General features: G+C 42.0%; 2 protein-coding genes across 2 annotated transcripts; one reads left to right on the top strand and one right to left on the bottom strand.

Moving 5' to 3' along the window:
• The first annotated feature begins 808 nt into the window (after positions 1-808).
• rgs5a (regulator of G protein signaling 5a) lies at positions 809-11,391 on the top strand. Its single transcript, XM_086144909.1, has 5 exons — positions 809-973; positions 1,492-1,605; positions 3,512-3,573; positions 7,303-7,469; positions 8,915-11,391. Exons 1-5 carry the CDS (start codon positions 930-932, stop codon positions 9,077-9,079), a joined length of 552 nt encoding a protein of 183 aa, XP_086001035.1. The 5' UTR covers positions 809-929; the 3' UTR covers positions 9,080-11,391.
• A 9,108-nt stretch (positions 11,392-20,499) lies between these two features.
• On the bottom strand, positions 20,500-27,177 carry rgs4 (regulator of G protein signaling 4). Its single transcript, XM_086144879.1, has 5 exons — positions 27,005-27,177; positions 26,802-26,888; positions 24,828-24,895; positions 22,282-22,445; positions 20,500-21,294 (listed from the first exon to the last, which is right to left on the bottom strand). Exons 1-5 carry the CDS (start codon positions 27,046-27,048, stop codon positions 21,070-21,072), a joined length of 588 nt encoding a protein of 195 aa, XP_086001005.1. The 5' UTR covers positions 27,049-27,177; the 3' UTR covers positions 20,500-21,069.
• Between the last annotated feature and the right edge of the window lie 314 nt (positions 27,178-27,491).

Genomic DNA, 27,491 nt, shown 5'->3' with positions numbered 1-27,491 from the left:
TTTTCCCATTCCGAAGCTTCAATAAAGTTTATTCTATTTGTCTTTGTTAACCCCGTCAAGGAATCGCCAACGACCCCCCCCCCCCCCCCAAAAAAAATTCAGTGTCTCCTCTCGCACCGGTTGTTTTTCAGTGTCCAATGAACGCCTCTGTTTTCAATCTCAAAATGAGCACTTTGGTCCGCTTGTCAACGTCCAACCCTGGAGTCCGGAAGAGCAAAATGGATATACCGCGATCCCGAGCCGATGGTTCAGAGCATCGAGTGCGTCCTGGTGGCTAGTGACAACAGACCTCTCGATGCAGGAGGAAGGTTCTAGAATGAGACCTGGTTTCAAATTCTTGCATCACCACGGCGGTACTGCTACCTGTACCGGAGGCACAGGAAGTACAGTTTCATCTTCTCCGGGTCTCCAGGAGGCCAGGGGGAGCTTCGGTACGGGTTCATCCATGAGAACCTTAATGGACTTGAATGGACTTGGACTAATTTAATAAACCAGTGTGCTCGAGTACTTCTTTTATACTACAAATAACGGCGTTACTTGTTGAACTTCTTGGCACTGGATGTTGTATGCTTCCTGCTCAAAGGACGGCCATCGGTTGGATGATACCAAAGATTGCCAAGAAGGGCTGAATAGATCAGCACACCCGCATGTGTGTGTTTTGGAAGTTGATTGACACCCCAAAGCATTGATACACGTGTGTGTGTGTGTGTGTGTGTGTGTGTGCGTGTGGGGGCCCCGGACCCGGCTCTCGAGCACATTCCAGTCTGATTGGCTTAGGTCTTGGCCCAAAGCCCAAAGCCCGCCCGCATAAAAGCTTCCGGCGCGGCGAGAGCCGGACTCAGAAGAGCAGCGGCGACTGAGAGGCTTGCAGCTTGGACTAACCAGGAGGACCCGCAAACACCCACGACGCACAACAACACCGAGGAAAAATGTGTAAAGGATTAGCCGCTCTGCCCCAGACCTGCCTGGAGAGGTGAACAAACACACACACTGGGGATTTGCTCACGCAAGATCAGCCGTTTGCAGCAAACAACTCACAGGTTTATTCTTAATGTTTTTTTTTTTTTTTTCTACTTTAAATGATCCTTTTTTTTCCTATTTCCCATACTTTTATTTTTGAAGGGTTTCCTGCAGGGGTATTATACCGATCTCCTATTATTTCATCCCGATGACAGCTGTTTTTTACTTATTTTACATCATTTTATATGCTTTTGACGACAACCCGGGGTGATTTAAGAAAGTGTGTTTTCACCGCGGGGGAGTTGAAGGTCAGGGCAGGATAAAACCACGACGTGATTCACGGTGGTTAGGATTTTTGCAATCCAGCCGCTGAAGAGAAAGATAGACAGCAGACAATGAAGCTGACAGCAGACGCTGATAGTGTAATAAGTGTGTAATAAATGTGTAATTAAACTGTCGAAAAAATTTTTTTTTTTTTTGAGATAAAACAAAAGCGTCACGCAAGCTTTGACCCCGGCTTCATTTTCTCAGGGCCAAAGAGATCAAGTCAAAGTTGGGGGTCCTGCTGCAGAAGCCGGAAAATGCCATCGACCTCATCATCCCCTACCCGGAGAAGACCGAGAAGAAGCCGGAGAAGCTGCAGAAGTAAGTTCCGCAATGTGTATTTCAATACACTTTAATTCAATTATTTGATCAGATCACATCTATAGGTTTTATTCTGGAAGTCATTCAGAAATCCGCTCATGGAGGATTCAAAGGGTTTAGCGTCCAGTGGAGACGCTGCAGGCCGCAGAGGCCACGAGACACGACGCCGGCCGGCCACGCGCACGCACACGTGCACTCTCACACATCTGGATTTCCTCTCAGAGAGTCGACGCTCCCCGTGAGAACGTCCTCCCGGACGACCTCTCGGGTAACGGGGCGCCGCCGCGAGATCGAACGGACAATCAGTTCCCGGGACGAAAATCCGTGATTGAACGGTGGTTAGGCGACGTTCGCTAATGGAGGCGCTTCTTTACATTACACCGTTATTCACTGGTAACACCTTTCTGAGGGGAAATTCAATCACGATAGCACATAGATTTTTGTTCTTTTGTGAATTAATCCATGGTTTGGATGAATGCGAATTGATCACGTGAATCCAAATGGCTATAAACTGGTAATTACCATGTAATAGAATTACTTCGTGGAGAACGAAGCAAGGAGTCGTGGAGTGGTTTCCAGAAACAACCACCAATATCCAAGGCCCTCTTTTAGCCCTGAGCTTTGCAAAATGTAACTACTCATCAGGCGCCCCATTGTGGTCATGTTAAAAAATTATTATTATCATTGTTGTTGTTATTTTGCGTACAGCACAGAGTAGTAGCACCACGGTTCCATTTTTAAAATCACGGATGGTTTTGCCTGATCGAACCCAGCTTCACAACATTTTATTTTATTTTATTTTATTTTATTTTATTTTATTTTATTTTATTTTATTTTATTTTATTTTATTTTATTTTATATTATTTTGTTTTATTTTATTTTATTTTATTTTATTTTTACAATGCCAGCTTGCTTTCGCTTCCCTTTCCGACGTGTCCGTGGACCAGACGGAGCCGGTTTGTCGGCGGGAGGGTTTCCAGACCGGCATCTGGCTCCGACGCGGCTCCTCCGGTCCAAGAACATGCATCAAACGTATATTTGACGTTTGGGAGTATTTTTTACTTCGACCTGTCAGCGCGATGAAGAATCGATGCTTCTCCCCCGGGCTCAAGATGTTTCCTGGCAATTTGAGACTGTGGCGTTTTGACGCGGCATCGGGGCCGAACGTTGGCGTCAGACAGCTCTCTTTGGAAACAGCCGGATCATCAGGGCCGGATTCAATCCCGTCACCGGGTTTGCGTCTTCGCCCCGCCTCATCCTCGTCCCCTTTGGGTTTTTTCTCGTTGAAAAGCCTGATTGTTTATATTCTCGGCCTTCAGCGGGGTGGGGAGTCGTCGACCTGTCGTTCAGGAAGTGACGCCCGATCCAGTTCCTGGTATTTTCCTGATAATCAGCCTGTTATTTACTTTTTTATTTTATTTCATTTCATTTTATTTTATCTTATTTTATTATGTGACATTTTTTTAATATTAGATTACATCTTAGAATATTACATTACATATTATCTTGATTTTACTTCTATTTTTTTATTTTATTTTATTTTATATTATTTTATTTGACTTTATGTGACATTATTTTACATTGCATTATATTTTAAAACATTATATTATATTACATTATGTTGTTGTATACTGTTTTTTTTACTTTTTTTTGTGTTTTATTTGATTTCATTTGATTTATATTAAGAAATGTTTATTTGTGGTTTAGTGTTGGGTTTTTTTGTTGTTTTGTAACATTTAGACGTAGACACTTCCATTATGAATGAATGAATGGTGAATGATGTGATGTGGATGACATGTTTCCTCTAATTACAAAATTATAATTTTATCAGATTGGAAATATATAATGCATGTTGCTTGACTGATGGGGTTTTTTGTCGTTTTTGTTTTTTTTTTCCCTTCCGCAGGCCGTCGCCCGAAGAGGCTGCTCAGTGGCGCGAGAATCTGGATCGAGTCCTGAGCAACAGCTGTAGGTCTACTAAACACACACACACACACACACACTCACACACACGCACGCATTTGCACACCCTTTTTTTTTCTTTTTCCTCACAAAAGGTGTGACTCAGTTGAGACGTTCCTAATTAGCAGCCGATGCCGTCAGGGAAAAACACCATCATTACTCAGAGGCTTACAGGCAGACCTCGGTGGTAATAGTGAAGTAGCGGCTTAATTAGCGATAAATAATTAATCCTCCACGTAGGGAGAGAACAACTCTTTAGTAAATGTTTTTGCTCGTGACGTTCTCCGAGGTGAGCTCAGGAAAACGAAAAATGCCCTTCTTCCTCTCGCGTGCACAGTTGAATATTGCTCGTCTTTTGCCTTTGGAACCAAACTCCATTCAAAAAATTAGTGAATTAAAATTTAATTGCTTATGGTGTTTTTTTCGGTTGCGAAAAAGGAGAAATGTTTTATTTTGCAAGAGTCTCCATTGGGACGCCGTCAGTTCGGCATTGTTTTGGTGCGGAAATAGTTGTTTTTAAAAAAGTCTATATTTTTAAATTTCATGTTGCTATTTCAATAAAATGCTCGTATATACAAATATATATTGTAACGTTATGGAAATGTGCATTGGATGATTTTCTATTTAAAAAAAAAACATTGCGCAAAGGCTTTTAACCCAACCGGTCAAGGATGTGATACCTGAAACTTTTGTGCAAATGTGTAATCATGTAGTAATAACAGAGATAAAGCATTTTCCCACACCGAAAAATCGACACGGTGGAACTGAAAGACATTTTTAAGTGAAGCGCAGCACATCTGCAGAGCCTCTATTTTTACACGTACACACACACACACACACACACATACACACACATCCCCGCCGAAAGGGTGCGAGCGCCGTTCTTCCGAACCGTCCCGTTCCAAGAAACTCATTATGTAATCTGTTGACGTTTTGAACACGGAGCGGCCGTGCAGACAATAACATGCCTTTCTGGAGGCCTGGCGTGCGTCTCCCAGACTCGCTTTCGGGCCTCCACGGGATGCGCCGACGCTTCTCCTGTTTGTTAAAAATGCTGTTGTTATTTGGAGTTCAGTAACAGATCCTTTTTTTTAAAGTTGGGTGATGGAGAGCGGAGAGACGTGGAGCGACGGTCATCTCTGGTAGCTCACTGCTGCCCCCGGTGGCCGTCGATGGAACTGCGCTCAAAAGTGTTTCGACAAAATTTGCAATTTATTAATAATTCATTTTTTTAAGATGAAATGGTCGTTTGCATTTTCAGAAATTATGTGAATATTTCTCTATTCATGGGAATAATTTTAAGAATATTTATGACCGATTTAAATGAAAAATGAATGGTTAAAAAAAAAAAAGGCAGAAGCTTGGTGATTACTATGTAATTAACCATATTCAAATATAAATGAATCAAGTGACCGGGGTGGGCTTATCTAATTTTTTCTTCAAAATTAAAATATCAAGATTAGCCCTCGCAAGAAATGACGTAATCCTGGGTTTGTCGTGCAAAAAAGAAAAAAAAAAAGGCCAAAGTGATCGGGCAACGCACTGACTGGGAAACTCGTGCCGAATGAAACAGGTTGGAAAGCAGCGGCAGAAGTTTCCAGAACCCCAACCACCCCACTCACGTACGCAGGAGCTCCTGAAGGCGAGACGACTGATGATTAACTCTAATGGATCACTTAAACTCTGCGGCTTGCCTCCGACCCCACCAGCCCGATCTTGCTACATCAAAACAAACACGTGTGTGTGTGTGTGTGTGTGTGTGTGTGTGTGTGTGTGTGTGTGTGTATGGCAGGACGTCCCATTGGTTCCTGTTATGCTTTGCTCCTACCAAGTGGGGGTGGGTGGGGTCCTCAAATAACGAATTAAAATAACATAACATTTTGTCATGCGTGTTAAATAACAATCTAAAGTGTTCATCTCCTGTCAATCAATGACAGTTTTAATCAGAATGTTGATCAGCGTACTTATTTCTGTTTTTAATGAAGTATTAAAACCAATAATAATTTTTTAATGTGAATAAATGTGTTTTTATCCACATTAAATTATTATTATTATTATTATCATTATTATTATTACTATCATTATTATTATTATTATTATTATATTTAATGTTGTATTGGAATTTTTTGAGTAAGTCATATGCTTTGGCAAGAAAGCTTAATTTGGGTATATTACACATTTCTATTTTTGAAATTATTATTTTAAATGATAACGAAATGAATCCTTTCTGAAAAATAAGTGGCTTAAATTAATCCTTTTTGTAATTTCCAGGAGGCTTATTTATCCATTCAGGTTTTATACACACACACACACACACACACACACACACACACACACAAATACAAACACACATACATGCAAAAATACACTGTTTATATATTGTATAATGATGTTTTTCAGTACTTGGTTACACAACTCATCCTGGCACTTTTTAGCTTTTATTTTGTTTTTGAGGTTCCTGCGCTAATGCACGACCTGCGTGTGTGTGTGCATGTGTGTGTGTGTGTGTGCATGTGTGTGTGTGTGTGTGTGTGTGTGTGTGTGTGTGTGTCCTTATGGGTGTGGGTACCTTTGTACCCAGCGTTGTTAAAAATGAAAATATACATATATAAATAATATATAAAGATTAGCCCTAGTTGATTGCGCCTGGGTGCTGTTTTGAAGCCGATTGGTCGTTTAGATGGCAGATAAATATCGAGGATTCCGATTGGCCGAGGAGCTTATCATCCGCAACACATGCTCCGTGGGGACAATGGGGCCCGTCGGCGGGTCATTGTGCTCAATTACAATGGCGCTGGCTCGAATGAACTGTCTTATCTTCATTAGCGCCGCCGTTCTTTTAACCTTTCTCCAAATAAGGGCGTTGTTCTCTTTTTCTCTTTTTTTTTCTGGGGTGTTGTTTGTGATTGGGCCCAAGATCTGATGTTTGGATTTATGCCATGCTGAGTCTCCGCGGCGACTTACAGCCTCCGGTCTGTGCTGGTCAAAAAAAAAGATAAAATATAAATGAAGTTAAAATTAAAATTCACCTTTGTCTTGTTTGCTGACTGACACTGAACCCAAATATATTGAATAAGAGATTAAACTAAGTGAGCAGCTCATATCAGTGGGGCCAAACTTTTTTATCCGAAATATGATTTTAAACTATAATACGATGATAAAATAGATGGCTAAATCCAATACAGTATATAAAGGACAAATCAGCAAAGGGTGTTGATATTTCACACATGATGATTTATGTTATTTTATTTTCATATCTATACATTTTTGTTTGTGCATATAATCGTTTCATCATTAAATTCAAGCCTGCGATTATTTCATTTCTAATTTTACAATTTTGATATATAAGATTGATAAACTGCAAATGATGAAACTTAGCATATAAAATATATGCATATATATATATGCGTTAACTCCATATCTTAGATAACTGACATGTATAACTCAGACATGATTCTCAGAAGAAAGTAGAAAGGCTTTTGATTAAATCATTCAGGCAAATTTTGAAATATTTTCAGAATTTGATTTATTTTTATTTCACATCATTCTGTTCATACAAGGTTTATTTTGGTATTTTCTGACCTTTGCTTTCAAAGCTCATTTGGGAAAAGATAAGCGAAAGAAACATCGCAACAATCGACGAGTGTATTTACACAATTTGCCAGATTTTGGCACGACGGGAAGCCTTTATTTATAATTTCACTTTTAATCTTTTATTGCTTTGGTTCCCGTCAGACGGCCTGGCCGCCTTCCGCAGCTTCCTGCAGTCTGAGTTCAGCGACGAGAACATCGAGTTCTGGAAGGCCTGCGAGGATTTCAAGAAGATCAAGAACCCCGTCAAGATGGCCGCCAAGGCCAAGGAGATCTACGAGGACTACATCCAGTCCGAGGGACCCAGAGAGGTCGGTCTCACACACACTCACACACACACACACACACACACACACACACACACAAACACACACACAAAATTGCATGGGAACAGAGTGGTGCACAGTAATTGAGTAAAACTGCCGAGTTACTTCCGACATTGGCGTTGTTTTGATTCAAACTTTTATTCGATGCAGACAACTGAGCAAAATTTTACGTTTATAATTAAGGTTTAATTTTCCTCATGGTGATATTGAACATTTTGGAATATTATAGTAATAATAATAATCATTCATCAGTCAATCAGTGTTGTGTATTTAATGTTGTGGTTGATCAGGATTGAGATTCAGATTTGGATTAAAAACCTAATATACAAAAAAGCAGACTTTGATTATTAAGGTAGTCATTTAAAAAAAAGCAGACATTACAATAATCATCATTTGGCTATTATTATTATTATCATCATTTTTAATATTATTAGGTTATATCGGAAAAAGGATATATTTTTATTTTTAGAAATTCAATCCTAACTTTTTGGTTGGTCAGGATATTGATGCAGACTTTGTTCATTATAATCGTTCATTATAATAAAATATGATAATTATAGTTATTAGAATTCGATTATTAGATACACAAACACACACACACACATATATATATAGTATATATATGATTTGATTTTTTTTCTATCTTTACAATAGAAATTTTATTACAATAAAAACCATACAGATGAGGAAACAATCCATTTATATTTATACATTTCAATTGTATTTTATCAATGTCAGCAAAAACATCCATGTCTTTTTTTCTTTTCAAATGATCTTTATAAATGTAACAAATTCATTTGTCATATAAGCCAGGTACATACGCACAATATAAGAGATAGCATCATAAAAAGTATCCGCAAAGAAATATCTAAATATAAATATATATATATATATATATATATATACAAAATGAGATGGATGTAAATACAGAAGTGTCTCAGAAAATTAGAATATTGTGATGAAGCTCTTTATCTTCTGTAACGAAATTACAAAAACAAAAATGTCATACATTCTGGATTCATTACAAATCAACTGAAATATTGCAAGCCTTTTATTATTCTAATATTGCTGATTATGGCTCACATCTTAAGAACACTCAAAAATCCTATCTCAAAATATTAGACTATCATGAAAAAGTAATTTTTGTTTTTTTAATTGCATTACAGAAGATAAAGAGCTTTATCACAATATTCTAATTTTCTAAGACAGTCCTGTATATATTTATACACAGAATGAGATGGATTTTAAAATATACGCATGGCTTAAATACAAGAGAGTGATGTTTCGGTGTGTTGGATTGGAATGCAGAAGATGTTGAGATGTACCATCGTCCTCGTTGCCCATCATGATCATCATGATCATCATGATCTTCATGATCTTCATGATCTTCATGATCTTCATGATCACGGCGCCCCTGCTTCCCGCTGCAGGTCAACATTGACCATTTCACCAAGGACGTGACCCTGCGGAACCTGGTGGACCTCTCCCACGGGACCTTCGACCTGGCCCAGAAGAGGATCCACGCCCTGATGGAGAAGGACTCCTTCGGCCGCTTCCTGAGATCGGAGCAGTACCTGGAGCTCCTGGTCAACTAAGGAGCCCGAGGAGGGTTGGGGGGGGGAGGGGGGGTTCAAACAAGATAATTCGAGGTTTAAAAAAACAAACAAAAAAAAAAAAACAGGTTGCCACGACGTCGCCGTCGGAGGGAGAAACCAGGGTTAGATATAATTATCGTGCTAAATTAAATAGGGCCGAACACGACGGTGACAGATGGCCCCCGAATTCGATTGTCCCCTCGTAATTATATTTCACAAGGAAGCGAGCGGAGATGCACGTTTTGGCTTAAACGCTGGCGGTCACGTAAACAAGCGGAGGGGATTCAGCCGGCTGGACGTAATGGGCTTAGCTTGGAAATGAAAATGTCAATAAATGTTGCCCTTTATCCGTTCCGAACTGACAGCGAGTTGGTAGCGCCGTGACCAGAAGTAGAAACACACACATCGGCGGTGTTAGCGTGCACTAGCGGCTAGCCGTTTATTATTCCTGTCTGTTTGTGTATCGAAATGTCAAAGAAGCCAGTAGTGATACCGAGTGATAATTAGCAGCTAACACTAGCATTGTGTTTGGGTTTGGTTGTTTTGTTTTTAACGTGTAACTGCTGTCGTCCACAAAAACCTGAAGATTAGCATTTTTCAGTTCACGTCTCAGAGAACATATTCCTGTTAGCGTTTAGCGGTCGGAGCTACATCGGAAAATGTTAAATGTCAGTCGGTGTTTCGCATCTCCTCGCCGTCCCACGGCAAGTATTTCCCGTTTTGGGGTGTATTTTCTTGCTTTAGCTCAGTCCCCTGATGCTATGCGCTAACCCCTCGCCGCCAAAGAAATTGTATAATCGCCGCAGGCCGCCGAATAAACAAAACAGAAAATGGATCAGAGCCAAAGATAATGTTAGCGCTTTTCCTGCCTTCATGAGTCAAGAGGGAAATTCGCCTTGTCGGGTTCTTGGCCCGGGAAGACGACGGGAACACACACACACACACACACACACACACCGAGTCCAGAACAGGTGGAACATGGGCATTTTAAACTTACTTCGCCGAAACGTCTCGTTCGGATTGAGAAAAAAAACAACAAACGTGATTATAAGGTCGCCCAAATTGTCCCTTTCACCCGCACGTTTAAGCTTCAGCGCGGCTAACGCTGCAAAAAAAAACGAGACATCGCATCATACTTTTTGGAAAGAATCCGACTCGACCCCCGACGCCCCCGAAACAACCGCATTCGACGAATCCAAACATGCCCACGGCCCTAAACTCGTCTCTCGCCTTCGATGCGGATTAAAATCAAACGCCAAATTTAGACGCAGCAGCGATTCCTGTGAGTGCTTTCCCAAGGAATAATGTCAACGCTGTAATCCAGCGCCAAGGTCGTGACCTTAAACGGTCATTTTTGTTTTGTTTTGTTTTGGGCTATGGGACCCAATTAATAGGAAACTCCGCGATGGCGCTGATTTTTTAAACAGCGGGGTCGCTCGGAATGGAGTTCACTCGCGATCACGTAAACGTCGCTACACTGTCACAGCCGCAAACAGTTTAGACTTTAATAAAAACTGACCGCCGCTCCCCACTTCCCTTTTTGAACAGCATCCTTGAGAAACGGCGCCGGCCAGTTGGCTCAGTGGTGGAGCTACTTAGCTAACACCAAACTGCAAGTTGCTAAGATGGAAAAATCACACGGGAGGGATTCCGGGAAGACGGGAGGACCGAGCAGTGCTTATATTTTTCACAACCAAAGGGGGCCGGGAGTGGAAAAAGGAGGGGGCGAGCGGAGGATCGGGCCTTTTTTTTTTCATCTGCTATCAAAATAAAGGTCAGTTTTATCACAGTTTGATTGACAATAAGCCTGTATCACACAGACACACACACACACATATCCGATTAACCTCCATCGTGTCACGATATCAGATGTTTTTGAAATCACGCGTTCACCGGCCCCGCCCGAAATCAGGGTTGGGGCGCAATGTTTTCTTTTGTTTTGTTTATCTCCAACATATATCAGTTGAACGTAGTGATCACAGTGTGACTGTATGTACTCCAATGTGTAAGTATTAGCGTCAGACGAGTTATCCTCGTTGGAGTATTCAGCATTCGGGAAAAGTCCCGTTTGCGCCCGAGATGCCAAAATCCCGTCTCGGCGCATCAGAGAACGGAAGATCCTTCAGCTTTGGTTGCCGATTGGTTCATCTTGCGGCGCGGATTGGCCAGTCTCGCGTCGCAACCCTTGGGTATGAAGTCCGAAAACCAATCGGGAGTCAATGGGGGCTTCAAGAGTGCTGAGTATGTATTATCCCATGTAGCCTTGCATGTACGTCTTGTTGGCAACATAAAAAGAAATATACATATATGCATACGATTCCTCAAGATGTATTTATTCTTACATGTAAATATTTGCTGTTTGCAAAACCGCTGTCTCGTAACTTATTGGTTGAGACGTTGGGAACGAATGGAGCGAGTTGGGTCCGGGCTCTTCACTTCTTTTAAATATAAAAACAAGAAGAAAAAAAAAAAAAGAAAAATCCCACTTTCCATTGTCACTGTTTTTTTTCTTCTCAAATTATTTTTTTGCTTTTTCTTACTCGCAATGTGTGTGTATGGGTGTGTGTGTGATCACTGGAGGCCAAAACGTTGTTTTCCAATTACAGGGAGGTGCTAGCGACAGTTGTTTACTGACCCGAGGAGTGGGAAGCACCTGGTTTGGGGGCGGAGCCTCCGTGAAGTCGCGACTGATTGGCTGTTCAGTCAACGTTGCGGCAGAAATGTCAACTTTCCTGAATCTCGACCTGATTTCTGACCTTTCTTTGTTTTATCTTCTTTCAATGCTTTTTTTCTAATCGTGGACGTCTCTGCCGACACGGCGCTTTTGGTCAAACATGAGGTAAACATGCCAGGGGTTAGCATGTGAAGCATCTAATCGACTTTTCTTTCGGAGCCAAAACAAGCGGCGTGATCGTCGGAGCTACGAAAATGTTTCCGTGGGGTTGGGGGAAAACACGGGGTTGAGCTTTGCGAGATAGCGGCGGCGGCAGGTGATGGGTTAATGTCATCAGATGACCTGAGAATCAATGTGTATTATTTAGCTAACACGCTAAATAATATGAGCACTTTCAACTTTTCGACTACAACCGCACACTGAGATTGCTGAGATTCTGCTGCTGAGATTCTTGAAAATCCAAGTTTGTTCCATCCAACCGAATCGGCGCGGTTGAAAATCCCTGCCCTCTTGATTTGTAACGGCCTCTTAGCACGAATTTAGCCTCATTCCAGCTGGTGACGGCATGGCTACACGGCAACAGGTTGCTATTTCGGGAAATTCCAACCAGACGCGCGATTCAATGTCCGTGACTCCAAGATGGCCGACGGCAGTAAGCCTTGCGCTCTCGAAACTTGAATTAATCAGGAATGTCGAAAACGCCCCGCGCAATGACGGATTGAACGGCGGCAAATGTAAGCTAACAGGGGAAGCTCGCCATTAGTCGACAGAAGAGCTCATATTTCTGATTCACACACCAGGGGCTCCCAAACTTGTCGGGCCCCCAATCCTTAAAATAAATATCCCAGAAGCTCTGGGTCCAAGCTACTCTCAAGAGGCCGTGCAACTATTCTGGACATGCACGTTGGAAAGCACAATGCTGCTTTGCCGGGTAGCGAGTGGCGGTTACACATTATTTAGCATTTCATTTTCCTTTTGTTGGTTATAACTGATGTTTGAAAAGTCATGTCAAATGAATGTAGTGGTGTAGGATCGTGTGATTGATGGGTACATTTCCTATTAAAAGATATTCATTCAGTCATTCATATAGTCATTCATGAACTACCTCTTGCCGTGCACATAGGGAAGTGGGGGTGCTGGAGCCGATCCCAGCTGGCATTGGGCTAAAGGTGGGGTTCATCCCGGAACAGTCGTCAGTCGATCACGGGGCCACAATCATTCGCTCTGTTATTCACATAGAGACATACAAGGCGGATTCACAACCCATAGTGACACCCACATATTTTATCTTATTTTATTTTATTTTATTTTATCTTAATAGGCTCTCGCATCCTCGGCGATCCTGAGTAAAGGATGAGTGGTAGAAGACGGATGGATGGATGGATGGATGGATTAATTTATCTTATCTTATCTTATTTCATCTCACCTTGTTTAATTTGATTTTATTTGATTTTATTTGATTTTATTTATCCTATATTAACAGGCTCCAGCATCCTCCGTGAGCCTGAGGGCAGGATAAGCGGTAGAAAATGGATGGATGGACGGATGTATTATCTTATCTTATCTTATCTTATCTTATCTTATCTTATCTTATCTTATCTTATCTTATCTTATCTTATCTTATCTTATTTTAACTTAGCTTATTTTAGCTTATCTTATTTGATTTTCTTTGATTTTATTTATCCTATCTTAATAGCTTCCAGCGTCCTACGCGATCCTGAGTGCAGGATATGCGGTAGAAGATGAATGAATGGATGTATGTATGGATGGATGGACTTATTTTATTTTATTTTATTTGATTTGATTTTATAACCGTGCCATCAGTGGGAGCACTTGACTGAACAACTGATAAGAAATCCAAACTGGTAGCTATTCCTGTTTTGACAAATTCCTTAACAACAAAACAAAAACAATATCTCTTCATCAGATATTACAACCCAGAGGTTTCTGTTTCCTGTTTACATCCATTTTTATTGTAAATACACGCTAATGAAGGTTTAGGTTGGTTTTGTTCAACCCGTACTTGTGAAGAAAGAAGTCCCTCAAGGGTCATTTGGCTGTGTTGCCGTGGAGACCTGGGAAAAGGCTGGTGTTTGCTCCCACATCCACACAAAATCACACACAACAGGGACCCAAATAGTCTTTGCTAATGGATGAAGACCATAAAAGTATGCTTTTGCTTTCAGTATTTACAATTGTTGAAAGAAGGTCAGGCGAGGGCGCAGGAAACCACGCCACTATTTAACTTCCTCATCGCCAGCGGCGCCACCTTGTCAGTCTGCGTGACACAGACGTTCTGAGCGTTCTGCCTGGGTTCTCTCAGGGTTCTCCGTCTTCACTTAAGATGCCAAACTGTCCAGAGGTGTGAATGACAGCATGGACCTTTAGATGAGACCCCTGTGATTGACAGGTGGCCCATCAAGGTTAAAACCCGCCCCTCAGACCGGCGTCGGCTGGGATTGGCTCAAGCTTCAATACGATCTTGAATACAGGATTTGGTGGTTTAGACAATAAATGACTGAATATATATATGTGGGGATTTAAAGTATGACAGCACAAGCGTACCTCAATGCTTAGTTACGGGAACACGAATTCCTTTCAAACTATCACAGTGGCTGGCTTTTCAAGGCCAAAAATAAAACAAATAAATAAATACATAAAATGTAACAAATACATTATAACAATAATAACATTATTTTTTTTTTTTTATATAATATATGTATATATACTGTATATAATAATATAATATAATTAGAATATAATAATATTACTATCATTATTAACACTGTATTTTTATCAAAAGTATTTTATTATTATTATTATTGTTTTTGTTGTTGTTGTTGTTACTATTATTATTACCATTATTTAATGTGTATATATATATATATATACACATATATATATATATATATATATATATATATATATATATATATATATATATAATATGGTAATAATATAACAATAATATAATATAATATTAATATAAAAATAAATATAATATTACTATTATTATTACCACTGTATTTTTATTAAAAGTATTTAGGGTTATTATTATCATTATTATTATCATTATTATTATCATTATTATTATCATTATTATTATCATTATTATTATTATTATTATTATCATTATAAATCCTTTTGATAGAAATACAGTGGTCCAAAACCTCAAAAACCGCGGCTGAAAGTAATAAATGAGTCAAAGTAGTTTGAGTACTATTGGACAAATGTACATGACCAATGTGCTCTCCTTCCCCCTTGTCTTCCCCTCTTTCCTCTCTTTTCTTACGCAACATGGGAGCCTCCGTGACAAAACGTGTTTGCTCTGCAGCTGCATGCCGGCCAAATACACTGCTGGCAGCAAAGAATTAATTTCATATTACCAGGAAACACATTTCCATGCCGTACCTACGACACTAAACACTTGGAAGCTTGTGATATTACACAGGAAAGCAGTGATGATGCATACTGTTATACTGTTTCTTTTGAATATATTGGTGTTTTTTTAATGTTTTATAGATCCTCGCGAGACCATATTGATGGTTTATTTCATCAAGTGTGGATATCATTGTATTTATCCATTGAACTGCAGATGCACGTGATACTACCTCGTGTTACTTCGTGCACATGTAACTCCACACGTACCTTCGTGAAGCTACAGTGTATCCTAAGTTCTACATGGAAATGCCTTCCCGACAAAACGTGCGACGTAATTTTCCGTCCCCGGTGGAAATATTCCTCGGAGATAATTGTTTACGGTTTAGTGAACAAGCTCCGGTTGTGTTTAGACTAAAAAAAAAAAAATAAAAAAAAAACGAAGAAGACGAAGCTCTATCCTGGGAGTTTACTTCTCAGCTGCAGACGCGTGTTTCTTTGTCATATTTATTGCCTGGGATTAAAAGATCCTTCTTGCGTTCTCCAGTGTGACAGGTGGAATGCTAGCTGTTCTTCTCCTGGCGGCGCGGCACCTTCGAGCGAGAAGCTTCCTCCTGGTTCCATCCTCCTCATGTTCTCCTGCCTGGGTTCTCTCCAAGTTCTCCACCTTCCTCAAGTAAACCAAAATCATCAGTAGATTCATCGGTGACTAATCGCAGGATAATTTATTAGCGCTACAGCGTCACACCAAATTGCCCGTAGCTCCGAAAAGACTCCAAAATAGCTGGAAATAAAATCGTGTATGACTGGTTGTCTCTAATAGGCGGCCCTATGATTGACAGGTGTCTGATCCAGGTTAAGCCCCGCCTCTTGGCTCCAACAACCCCCACATCCAGGATAAGCAGTATAGAAAATGAATTAATTCAGACTGTCTAGATCTTCTAGAGCTACGTCTTTATCGGCCAGTGGACTACGAGCTTGTTCGAGTGATCGGCCAATCAGGGGGTCCGGTACTAAAGGCCGCCTGCTGGAGTTGGCAGTCAGGAAGTCAGGTGCATGCCTGTGAACGTCACTGGAATAGCTGCTCCTGCAAACCAACGTAACCAGGAGGGGGTATTTTCGTCGCCCCTGAGAACCAAGTGAGGACTTAGGGCGGCCTCCAAGGCCAACAAGTCCCAGTCCTGCGGAGCTGTTATTATGGGATGTGGGGGACTGGAGACAAGTGTGGTGGATGTGCGGCTGCGATGGTTCCTGCATAGGGGTTGGACCTGCACCTCCAAGAACTGAGAGGGCTCTGAAGGCAAAAGCGGTTCCGGTCCGGTTCCAGAAAAGGAGTTCCTGGCTGGTGAGTGTATTTCTTTATGTATTTTTTAGCTCTAAGGTTTCTTGCGCCGGCGAATTTAAAAAATGATTTTCGGGATTTCACCTCTCAAATATGTTTGGTTGATTTGTACTCTTGGCATACAACGTCTGGACATCCGCTGCTGCTTCCGCTAATCTTAAGGATTTGTTTTCTCACCTCCTTCCTTTCTTCCTCACCCAACGTTACATTTCCAACTCGGGGTTTGTTTTGGTTTTATCCCTCTGCATCCGGAGGGTTGCTGGGAACTGTTGTCAGCGTTTCATGGGTAGACTCCTCGTCATGCCCTTGAGATTGTCTTTATTCTGTGCATCATCAGAGATGAGACAACTTCTGTGCCATTTGTAAACAAGGACTTCTACAAATCCGTGTTCTGGCTTCGTTTCTCAGCCGAGTGCAGCCGAGAATACATGAGCCACATTTGCCTTTTTTGGAACTTTTTACTGTTCCAAAAACCTTTTCAGCAACTAGGCCAGCATGGGAACTGGTAAGTAGGAACTCGTTTCCTGGAGCCACTTGACCTACTACTCCGTGGCAGGGTTTCATAGGAACTCATGGGGGATTGGTGGAACTCTAAGCCGGTCCCATTGCCAGATACTTCTTGTGGATTCCGGAGTGCCATTTTAAAAACTATCTCTTTTGGTTACTAGTTGGTTACTAGTTTACTTGCGACAAAATGGACGGAACCGGCAAGAAAGGACCAACGAAGGGGTCCACGCTCTTCTGGCCACAGAGGGGTTTCCAGGACTCGCCGAGGAAAATCAACTTTTTTGCCAAAATAAGTACAGAGTTAGCTAACAGCGAGGTTCTTCACACTACGAATCAGCGCAGGGAGCGGGTAGAAACCGGTCAACTCTTTTGATAGTCCACCATTAATATTCAATCTCCATGTCGTCCTTGTTGTCTTCCTCTTCTTACCGGCGGTTTGTTTTCAAGCGCTGCCCGTAAGGTGTACGTAACGGAAAAGATTCCCCTTGAGGTATTTCCAGAGCTTTTTCTGTCCACCAAAAGCCACCAAAAAGGGGCGGGGCTTAATTCTTTGCTTAAGCGAGTGAAACCAAAATGGATTTCTCTTAAAAATCCTGGTGCTTGCCATGGCTCTCAACTCTGCACTCTACATTACCGGTGAGATAAGTCACTGGGGGAGGTGATGGCGGAGGGGTCATAAATTCTGCTCTTACAACCAGATGTTCGCACCAACATGAACATGAATAAGGCTCCGCAACAGAAAGCAGGGGCTTGTGGAGAGACAACAGAGCTGAATCACGTCAGTCCTGTGCTGTTTATTATCCTAGACAATAAACCAGGGATCCAGACATGCACCCCCAGGGTTGTGTGTGTGTGTGTGTGTTTGCACGCTCATGTGTGTTTGTGTGTTTGCTGGGGGGGGTCTGTGTTGAGTAGAATTGTGTAGCCGAAGAAAAACAACTTGTAATATCTTGGCTATTTCAGTTTCAGTATTCTGATGGGTGAGATTATAACAAATGTGTGGCCTTCAAGCGATGGCAGCATCAGCTGTTTGTGTGTGTGTGTGTGTGTGTGTGTGTACCTGTGCTCCTTTCACATTATAGCACCAGACCCCCTTCCTCGCCCCGGGCAGGTTTTCATTAGCGGGCCTCGCAGCTGTCCGGCATCAGGAAAAGGGTGGGCAATAAGCAAGTTATCATCAAATGGGCGTCGGAGCCTTAGCAGGCACGCTAACGGCGTTTGTGCAACATTGTTGTCAGGCGCCGCGGTTACAAGCTCAGCTTCAATTTGAGTACTTTGCTTACATCGAACTAAAGCAGATTTCACTTTTGTTTTTTTTAATTAGATACGCGCAACTCAGTGCGTTATTTAGAAACTAAAAACTTCCTGTGTGTGACTACAACTTTACACACTCCGAACCACCAGGGGGCAGAATTGCTTGGCATATTATTTCACCGTTGCTGTCAAAAACATATTGTATTGCTGGTTTATTAACATAGCAACAAGTAAATGTATAAGCTCCTAGAATGGATACGGATGAAAAGCAAAATTAACCTTTATGCTAACCTTTTCAGCATAAGAATTGGGGGAAAACAAGTCTTTCAACGGTTGAAGTAGACAGATGGCTCCGGGGCCTCAAGGCTAATGATCCATTTCACAATAAAATCCAATTTGCAGGCGGGCTGTTTTTTTTTTTTTTTTTTTTTTTTTTTTGTGAAGAGGAGTACCAGCGACCGCTGTGTGTGTGTGTGTGTGTGTGTGTTTTTGTGACAACTCAGATGAAGGTCAAACACATCAGAGGCGGCTAGTCGAAAACAGCTTCGGCGATCGGACTTGCGCCGAGTTCCTCACACATTGAGACTTTTAATTTGGAAAATGTCAAATCCCTCAAATCAAGTGAAATTCTTGCTTTTATTTTTGTCCTTCCTTTTTTCCGAGGGGGGAAAAATGAATGAAAACAGATATCGGTCGCAGACTCAAACCATCCGGCTGAGTATTTGTAGGTCAAACCACGAGGTTGGGAGCCCCCGAGCCGACGGGCGCAGGGTTTGTTTACACCACATGGAGCTTGACGTCTATATATATATACATCACGGCTGCTTTTTAACACCGCAAGGGACGTTGGGGGGAGATGGGGGGGTCCGAACAACCCGTCACCACGTCATCTTAGTCATTCTGTAGCGAAATATAACCGAATCCCAAAGCATTAAGAGTTAGCGTGTTTGGAGGCTAAGCTAACAGGACGTTATGCACAAAGAAAATTGATTTACGCCTCTCAAGATGGGAGGATGGGGAAGGAGCCGGACAGGATCCGGATGCCGCAAATGACCTGTTGTTGGGGGATTTTTGTCAAGATTCCCCCCATTGTCCAAAAACATGCAGTATGTAATTAAGGTCTCAAATTTATCTTTAGTTGTTGGCAACGGCATGAATGGTTGCATGTCTGTACGTGGCTCCATGATCAACTGTTAAATGGCCACCTCTACCAATGTGAGCTGGAATTTGCTCCTGGCCTACAGCAACCTTGTATGCATCATTAGCGGTGCATCATTAGCAATGAACAAATGAAGATAGCCATGTATTAATACATCTCCTACTTGCTTTTTGATTTCTTGACTATGTTTAAGTATCAAACATATAACAAAATACACATTCATTCGGGTCGGAATGGTTCTCAGCTTCCGTCGTTGGCGGCGGCTGAAATGAGGTCCGACCCTCGCCGGTCTCAATATCGGCAACCAATTTACTGAAAATTAACCGTCAACAAACACTATTTTGAATTAGTTTTGGTTTAGCTTTTATAAGCCATGTATAAACTGTGAATTACAACTTTCAGTCCGTTTTTTTTTTTTTTTATTCCAATAATATTCACAGCCACCTGCATGTCAGGCTGAGGTCGTTTTTTAGGGGTCGGTGTTACTCGCATAGTGTTTTTCTTGTTGCGAGAGTCAACATGACCAGTTTGTCGGCAAACTTTGTCAGAGTGTAAGCGAAAGATTTGGGTTAGGATGCGTTTTTCTAACCAAAACAAAAACACACTAGGGAGTAAACAGAACAAAACAGGAGGTTTTTATTGGTTAACAGACATTGTGTATCTACACATGATATCAATCGAATTTAATGAATACACATATACGTATGTATACAATATATATATATATAAAACACATTACTTGGGATAAACATTTCCTGATATGCAAGGTCACGACGAACACAGCATCACGTGCAAACATCACAGAAATAAATATATTTGTTAAACAGCATGGCGATACTACACTGGGTGCTCTTTTCATAGTAAAACAAGTACACAGCGTTACAGTCACTACGAAGGAGTAACATTTAACCAGAGCGAAGGCGGCAGATTGTTGAGTTTTCGCCACCGTCGCAACTTTACGTCAGTTTTTTTTTTTTTGTTTTGTTTTGTTTTTTTCAAAATAAAAGGCTGTAAGATGTATAAAATCTGTCCGAGTGTGTAAATCCTCAACGTGAATAAACACTGATGCTCTCAGTGAGAAAAAATTCAGATGCCGCTCTCTCCTCTTTTTTTATTTTATTTATTTTTTATTTCTTTAGACGGATATTCCGCGTCTAAGTCGGGTAAATGAACCGTTGTTGGCGTCCTGTAGGGGGCGCTGTTTCGGTCGGGGTCGATGTGAATAGGGTGGTGAGACGGAGAGCAGCTTTTTGATTTTTTTATTTACAGTAAACCAGAGATTGAAGTCTCCCTTCAAAATAAAAAAAAAAAGTTGACCTCACAGAAGACAATTAAAGCAGCTGAACTCATTACCTTTCGTTCAGTTAGCATCGGTTAGCTTACGATTAAAATCCCTTTTTGATTTGTTTTCCACGCACCCCATCCCCTCCCCAATCTGCTCTCCTTCCTGCCAGCGAAACATTTCAGCTCTTGCAACCATTTGAGACATTTCCTCTTCTTCTGGTAACCAAGACGGTTCAACTTCATTATCAGTTTGTAAAACTAAAACATCTTTTTTTTTTCTTTCTTTCTTTCATTAACTCTTCAAATCTCGCCACGTATCCTCCCTTCCTCCCATGCACAAAGCAGTCTTCGGCACTTTCTTCTCACCCTCCCCGCCCTTTCCTACTTCCTGTTTAAGTGCCGCCGGCTAAAGTCCGCCGTCTGCCGTGGCGGCCAACCTTCTTGTCGCCGTGCGTCCGCGGCGTTTCCTGCAGCAGCTGCGATTTGAGGAAGCGCCTGTAGGAGTCTTTCTCCATCAACACGTAGATCCTTCTCTGGGCTTCGTCGAAGCAGCAGGGGCAGGCGCCCTCTTGGATGTTCCTCCTGGTCTCCTCCCTGGTGGAAGCGTCCAGGTTTACCTTTTTAACAGAAAAGCAGGAAGTTAGAAAATTAGATTGGCTACATGCTAACCGCTAGCTTTTGCTCACCATCGACTGCTTTTTCTGCGAAGATATAAAAGTATGACAATTTCCTTCGATTGTCAATTTAGATCAAGACCTATTTGGCAAAAATTTTTAAAAACTTTTTATTTTTCTCAAATTTTTCGAAATTTCATTTATGGAATTATTGTTGGTATTTTTGACCGAAGACTGTTTTTTGGAGCTCTTCCACAAAATGTCTATGGCTTTTTTTTCACACAAGAGAAGGCTATGGGCCATCACCCATGCTAACATGTAGCAGCTGCATTATCTTATCTATAATTTCATTTAGGGAATTATTGCTAGTATTTTCGACCAATAAATGTTTTTGGGGAGCTCTTCCACAAAACGGTACGGCTTTTTTTTCACGCAAAAGAAAGCTAAGTGCTATCACCTATGCTAACATGGCGTGGCTGCATCAGCTAATCTATAATTTCATTTACAGAATTATTGCCAGTATTTTCGACCAATAAATGTTTTTGGGGAGCTCTTCCACAAAACGGTACGGCTTTTTTTTCACGCAAGAGAAAGCTAAGTGCTATCACCTATGCTAACATGGCGTGGCTGCATCAGCTAATCTATAATTTCATTTACAGAATTATTGCCAGTATTTTTGACCAAAGACTGTTTTTGGGGAGCTCCTCCTCAAAACGTCTATGGCTGTTTTTTCACTCAAGAGAAGGCTAAGGGCTATCATCCATGCTAACATGTAGCGCTCCAGCAGGTTTGATTCTTCCACCAAGCGACACAGTTAGCTACGACATTCTCTAGCCAATCAGTAGCCTGCAGTCTGATGACATCGTGGTTCCCTATAGGCTGGTTTGGAGGCTCACAAGAGCGAAATCTGTTGAGAACTTCGACTTCGCTTAAGAATCACGAAGGTGCTGAGAACTGGCTCGAGGTCTCGACCCCATCAGGACCGCTCACCTCTTTGGGAGAGTCAACCCTGATGTACTGCTGGTAGATCTGCTTGGCTTGTGTCTCCATCTTGGACGCAGGGGTCTTCTTTAACTCCTCGCACGCCACCCAGAAGTCCATGTTCTCCTGGCTGAACTCTGTCTTCAGGAAACTGGTGAAGACCGAACGACCGGCTGCAGGACACAAATAAAGCAGGTGGTTTTCAATCCAGTGCGCCTCTGACACCCGTCCACAAGGAGAAATGGTATATTCCAAACATGTAAGGCTGTACAAGGGACAGATCCATATCCTGCATCGGGACGAACCATTTTTTTCCAAAAACTTGGACGAAAAACAAGTGGATCTTGAAGGACGTTCAGATTAGATACTTCAATTAACTGACCACCTGGTGTTTTGAAAGTTAGGGCACCCGATGTGACCAGAAGTACAACTTGGAGTACAACTTGGTAGTACTTTGTGTTCTACACACCGCAACTCCAAATCTCAAGTCTGGGTTGGGATTTAGGCGAAGAAAATCATCCGGCCGAAGCAGAATTAGCATCTCAGAACTTCCCGGCTGTGATACGATTATAGTTGGGTACTAAAACACGGATCAACACATTGGACCGAAGCCTGGTGGAATATATGTTCAAATACAATTATAGTTCAGTCGTATGTCGGTCAAAGTTTAACGGCCAATAAGATTGGCAGATGTTCAGGAAACCCTCAGCCCATCATTTGGATTTTATCAGCTCTGAGTTCAATGACCCGGCCGCTGCGTCTTCAAGCAGCACGTATGAGGTCATCCGCTTTTTAAAAATATATATTTATATATTAGTGTGATTATAAAACCAGAGAAGTTCTCCGGCTCGTTTAGCGTAATTTTTTTTTTTTTTCTAAAAAGCTTTCCTGCCAGTAAAAACTGTTGGAAGACGCGGCCCGACTAATGATTAATAAATACAATTTAATTTAATTACATTTTTTTTCCAGCAACAACACCGGCGATTTACACGGGAGCCGGTCCCCCGATGAAAAGGAAATAATGGCGGCGCCTGAATCCTTTCCCCGCTTTGGATTCAAGTTATTAAATCCAGATTTTGCGGTTTGAGACGTGAGGGTTTTATTAAAAAAAAAAAAAAAGAAATTAAAAGCTCTGCTTCAGTTTGAAAGGACGCTGGGAGCCGATGAGGAAACAGACGGCCGATGAGGTCGTGGAACGCGAAAGGGAGTGTGTGTGTGTGTGGGGGGGGGTTAGAACTCAAACGGTTACCATGAGGCCATTGCTCCTGTTGTGGATTCAGGACACACACACACACACACACGCACACACACACTCGGACACATTGACGGTCGCCACTGGTCAGCGAGGTCCCCCAAGGGTCCTCCAGTAGTGCCTGGAGACACGTAGCAGCTGACCAGAGCATGAGAATTTGTGTGTGTGTGTGTGTGTGTGTGTGTGTGTGTGTGTGTGTGTATGTGTGTGTGTGTGTGTGTGTGTGTTCAAGCCGAAGCCTCAACTTTCCGTTTCCACTGTGACCGTGAATCCGAAGAGGTGGCGCTCTTTCGTCGTAGTTGGTCGGCCGCCAACGCAGCTGCAGAATTTTGAGTCAGTAATCCACTCCCACAGGCGGTTAGCGGTATTACCGTTAGCATCGCTAATGCAAAGATCTTCAAATTTCTGACTTATTTTAGCTTTTTTTTTGTTTTTTTTTCTACACAGAGCTAAAGAGACAGAGCTCCCAAACTGATCTGCGGTTTATTGATGTAAAATGAATATAGGTTTTAAGAATACTGCCATATGTGTGTGTGTGCGTGTGTATCTGTTCATATATGTATAAATATGTAGATAAATTCAAGCCTTTAAATGTGTACGTGTATATATATATATATATATATATATGTTTCCACACACATATGTGTATATGTATATTCATATAATTACATATATGCGTGTGTGTATGTATATATGTACCTATGTGTAGACATATGCAAGCCTATATGTGTGTGTGTGTGTGTATATATATGTATGTATGTATATATATATTAAGGTATGTTCCCACACACATATGTATAATATACATATGTATATATGTGTATATATCTACATATATGTATGAATATGTAGATATATGCAAGCCTATATATGTATATATACTTGTGTGTGTATATATACATATATATATACACACACACACATATACATGCATATATATGTATGGAAAGGATAGCATCAGGTCCTATGGTGTATTTACCACCTGTTCATTTAAATAGTATATTATTATTATTGAATCATTATTATTATTGAATCAAAGTATCAAACAGCAGAGTGTGTCCAAATCCCTCTGGAGCCTGGAGAGGAATGTGTAGCTCGTCAATGATATTCCCATGATTGCTTCTCCGTCAGGTCACAAGAGAAAAATCGCCTTTTTGGAATCAGGACCCCCGATGATATTTTTTGCAAATCCTTCGAGAGTCGAAGTCTGACCGGACGGGCGGGGCGAGCGACTTCCTCCCCCGCCACGACGCTTCCACTTTAGGATGAAGTATTTGCATCGTGAGACGAGACCGACACTCACCCTGGCTGCTCATCACGTGGCCGAACGACTCCTTCCATTTCTCCACCTCTGAGGCCGTCGGCGGCGCACTGGAACACCAGATCCTTCTGTTAGCATGAAAGTGTCCACAAGGGGGCGCAAAGGTGCCCCCCCCCCCCAAAAAAAAACAATTCTACATGCAGTCTGAAAACCTGGCTAAAATTCTGGATCACACATTTAGAGGTTTAGGGCTAAACAGCTAAACGTCTATATAGTAGCTAAATAGTCGCTAAACAATAGCACTGCTAGCGAGTGCTAACGTCCTTCTATGGACATTTCAGAAAAGCTGCAGATGTTGTGGTTGGCTGCCGTATCCGAAAATCGCAAACATCTGTTGGATGTTCTAATAATTGGGTTAGAGATCATCAACTTGATTGAAGAAAAGCTTTTTATATTTTTTCATTTACCTCCAGGGACTTTTTTTGTTTTTATGCAGCTTAAACTACCCCGAGCTGTGTAAGATCTAACCCATGTAAAGAAAAAGTCATATTTTTTTAATTCACAATACGATGGGTTTATGTCGGTGTAAATCCGTTTGAATGATTACTATATTAAAAAAATTATATATATATACGTATATATATATATATATATTTTATTTATTTATTTTATTTTTTTTTTATTTTTTTTTTTTTCACGTGGATTTGGGGTATTGCTTTAGCAAGATGGCTATTTCTGCTGGACAGAAAAGGGCTTAAGGGCACAGATGATCTCAAATGGGTACAAATGGATCGATTTGTATTGTTTCCGCTGATCGGTTTGTATCTGCTGCCACCAGGTGGCGCTAAATACAGTCGAGTCCACTAACACTGTGCAGAATGCGTTCAATTTGTCCTCCTATGGGAACTCCGGGGGTTAATGAGGTTGCTTTTTCCTTAGCGCCTTGAGGGGAAACGGTTCTTATCGGCACATAAGCTCCGCCCCCAACCGGTGGCGGGAGTTTGTTACTGCGTCCATCGCTGCTGATTTTTTTTTTTCCCGATAAGTTGACGGAGAATTTGAACGCATTTCCATCCAAATTCAGCTTTCCTCAAAGCCTTCGCACCGTCGTGATCGTCCGGGCAACGGTGGCGATCAATAAATCGGATCAATGCTCCGAGAAGGCGTCGGGTGACTTTCACGCCCCCCCCTCCGAAGGCGCCGCCGCCGCCTCGGAAATGAGAGAGAAAACGACCGTGAACCAATTAGGAAAGAGAAAACACAAATGATGAACTGACGGGATGAGGATTGATTATTGATTATCTTTAAGTGTCTTAGAGGAGCGGTTCTGAGGAGGGCGTGAGTCTTTTTCACGCGGAGCAATCACACGCGTGAGGAGACACGGCGACTCAAAAAGTAGGTCACGGTTGGACACGCAAACTGTAATTACAATTCAATTGGAATGGATTTCCACACATTCAGTGCAGTCGTTTCAAAACGTGCTCCACGACGTCTGTTTATTGACATGTAATTACACTCTTGATTGTTATTTTTCCTGACCTCTCCAATTCTCTCGAGCATCCCTAACTACTTTTAACGCTGTAATAACAATGTAATGACGATGTAATAACGCATTGATAGCGTTTGCTGCTCAGAACGTGGACACCAATTTTTGATTTTTGGCTAAAAGGGCTGAAATAATCCCCCCCCCCCCCCCCCCCCCCCCACACACACACACACACACTAAAAAAAAGCATAGTCGGCCAGGACGCGGTGTTGACCCGGCGTAAATAATCATTTTAACCGGGGGACTTTCCAAATATTTCGCCTTGCCCTCCGAGCCAACGTCAAACATGGCGTGCGATGGATGTTTATTCAAGCTGATGGGATCCAATCCGGCCGGCTTATCGCGCTGGAACCGGCAAAAACGATCTAGAACGAGCGCACCGCCGTTAATGATGCATTTATTACCGCGTTCAGGTACACACACACACACACACACACACACACACAAGCAACGCTGGAAAAGCCACTGACCTTTTGGCGGCCGCCGCGTTCCTGTCCGTCGCCAGCGGCTCGGGCTTTTGCAGCAGGAAGCTGATTTTGTACTTGATATCTTTGGCGCTGGAAAAAAATAGATGCTATTTTACATCATGTGCATTCATTCATTCATTCATTTGTTCATCCGATCAACTCCAAATCATCTCCCCGCCCGTCCTCCTCCCGCGTCCGAGTCTCACCTCTTCAAGCAGGTTGCCGGGAGCGTAGCCAGTCCTTTGCACATGGTGGAATCTTAAAACTACAAACCACGCTTTTATTTTTCTCAAATTTCCTAAGAATTCACCTTTTTTTTTTCCTGACAGCTGTGCTCCTTCCAAGGCGTCTTCCCTCTCAGGACCCCTTCCCACCCCCCGTCGAAGCGGCTGTTTTATACCTCCGCCCCCCTCCTCCACCCCCCGCTGCCTCCCAACACTTCCCACCCCCCCCGAGCCCGGGGGAGCCGACCAATCAGAGAAAGAGGAGGAGGAAGGTTGGTGTCAAGGGGATTCGGGAGATAGGGCCGTGTATCCAAAACAAAAATAAGTGTTTTTACTCCAGACACAAGAACACAATGGAAAGGCGGGGGGGGGGGGGGGGGGGGGGGGTTAAAAAATATGTGTGTGTGTGTGTGTGTTGGGTGGTTGTAACAAGTGTTTTCTCAAACCAGGTTGGATGATGTGCACGAGC

This window comes from Fistularia commersonii, chromosome 1 (genome assembly GCF_037954325.1).
Source record: "Fistularia commersonii isolate RoL2024-O1a breed Wild chromosome 1, RoL_Fcom_v1.0, whole genome shotgun sequence".
Lineage (NCBI taxonomy): Eukaryota > Metazoa > Chordata > Actinopteri > Syngnathiformes > Fistulariidae > Fistularia > Fistularia commersonii.
The sequence above is the reverse complement of the archived record's forward strand: the minus strand, read 5'-3'. Positions and strand labels throughout refer to the sequence as shown.

What these genes read in the sequence shown, in the direction of transcription:
- rgs4 (XM_086144879.1), bottom strand. Translation starts at nt 27,048, where the DNA reads ATGTGCAAAGGACTGGCTACGCTCCCGGCAACCTGCTTGAAGAG. An exon ending in CCGGCAACCTGCTTGAAGAG is followed by an intron (nt 26,889 to 27,004) that starts GTGAGACTCGGA and finishes ATTTTTTTCCAG; the next exon opens with CGCCAAAGATATCAAGTACA. An exon ending in GGGTTGACTCTCCCAAAGAG is followed by an intron (nt 21,295 to 22,281) that starts GTGAGCGGTCCT and finishes TCTGTTAAAAAG; the next exon opens with GTAAACCTGGACGCTTCCAC.
- rgs5a (XM_086144909.1), top strand. Translation starts at nt 930, where the DNA reads ATGTGTAAAGGATTAGCCGCTCTGCCCCAGACCTGCCTGGAGAG. An exon ending in CCCCAGACCTGCCTGGAGAG is followed by an intron (nt 974 to 1,491) that starts GTGAACAAACAC and finishes TCATTTTCTCAG; the next exon opens with GGCCAAAGAGATCAAGTCAA. An exon ending in AGTCCGAGGGACCCAGAGAG is followed by an intron (nt 7,470 to 8,914) that starts GTCGGTCTCACA and finishes TTCCCGCTGCAG; the next exon opens with GTCAACATTGACCATTTCAC.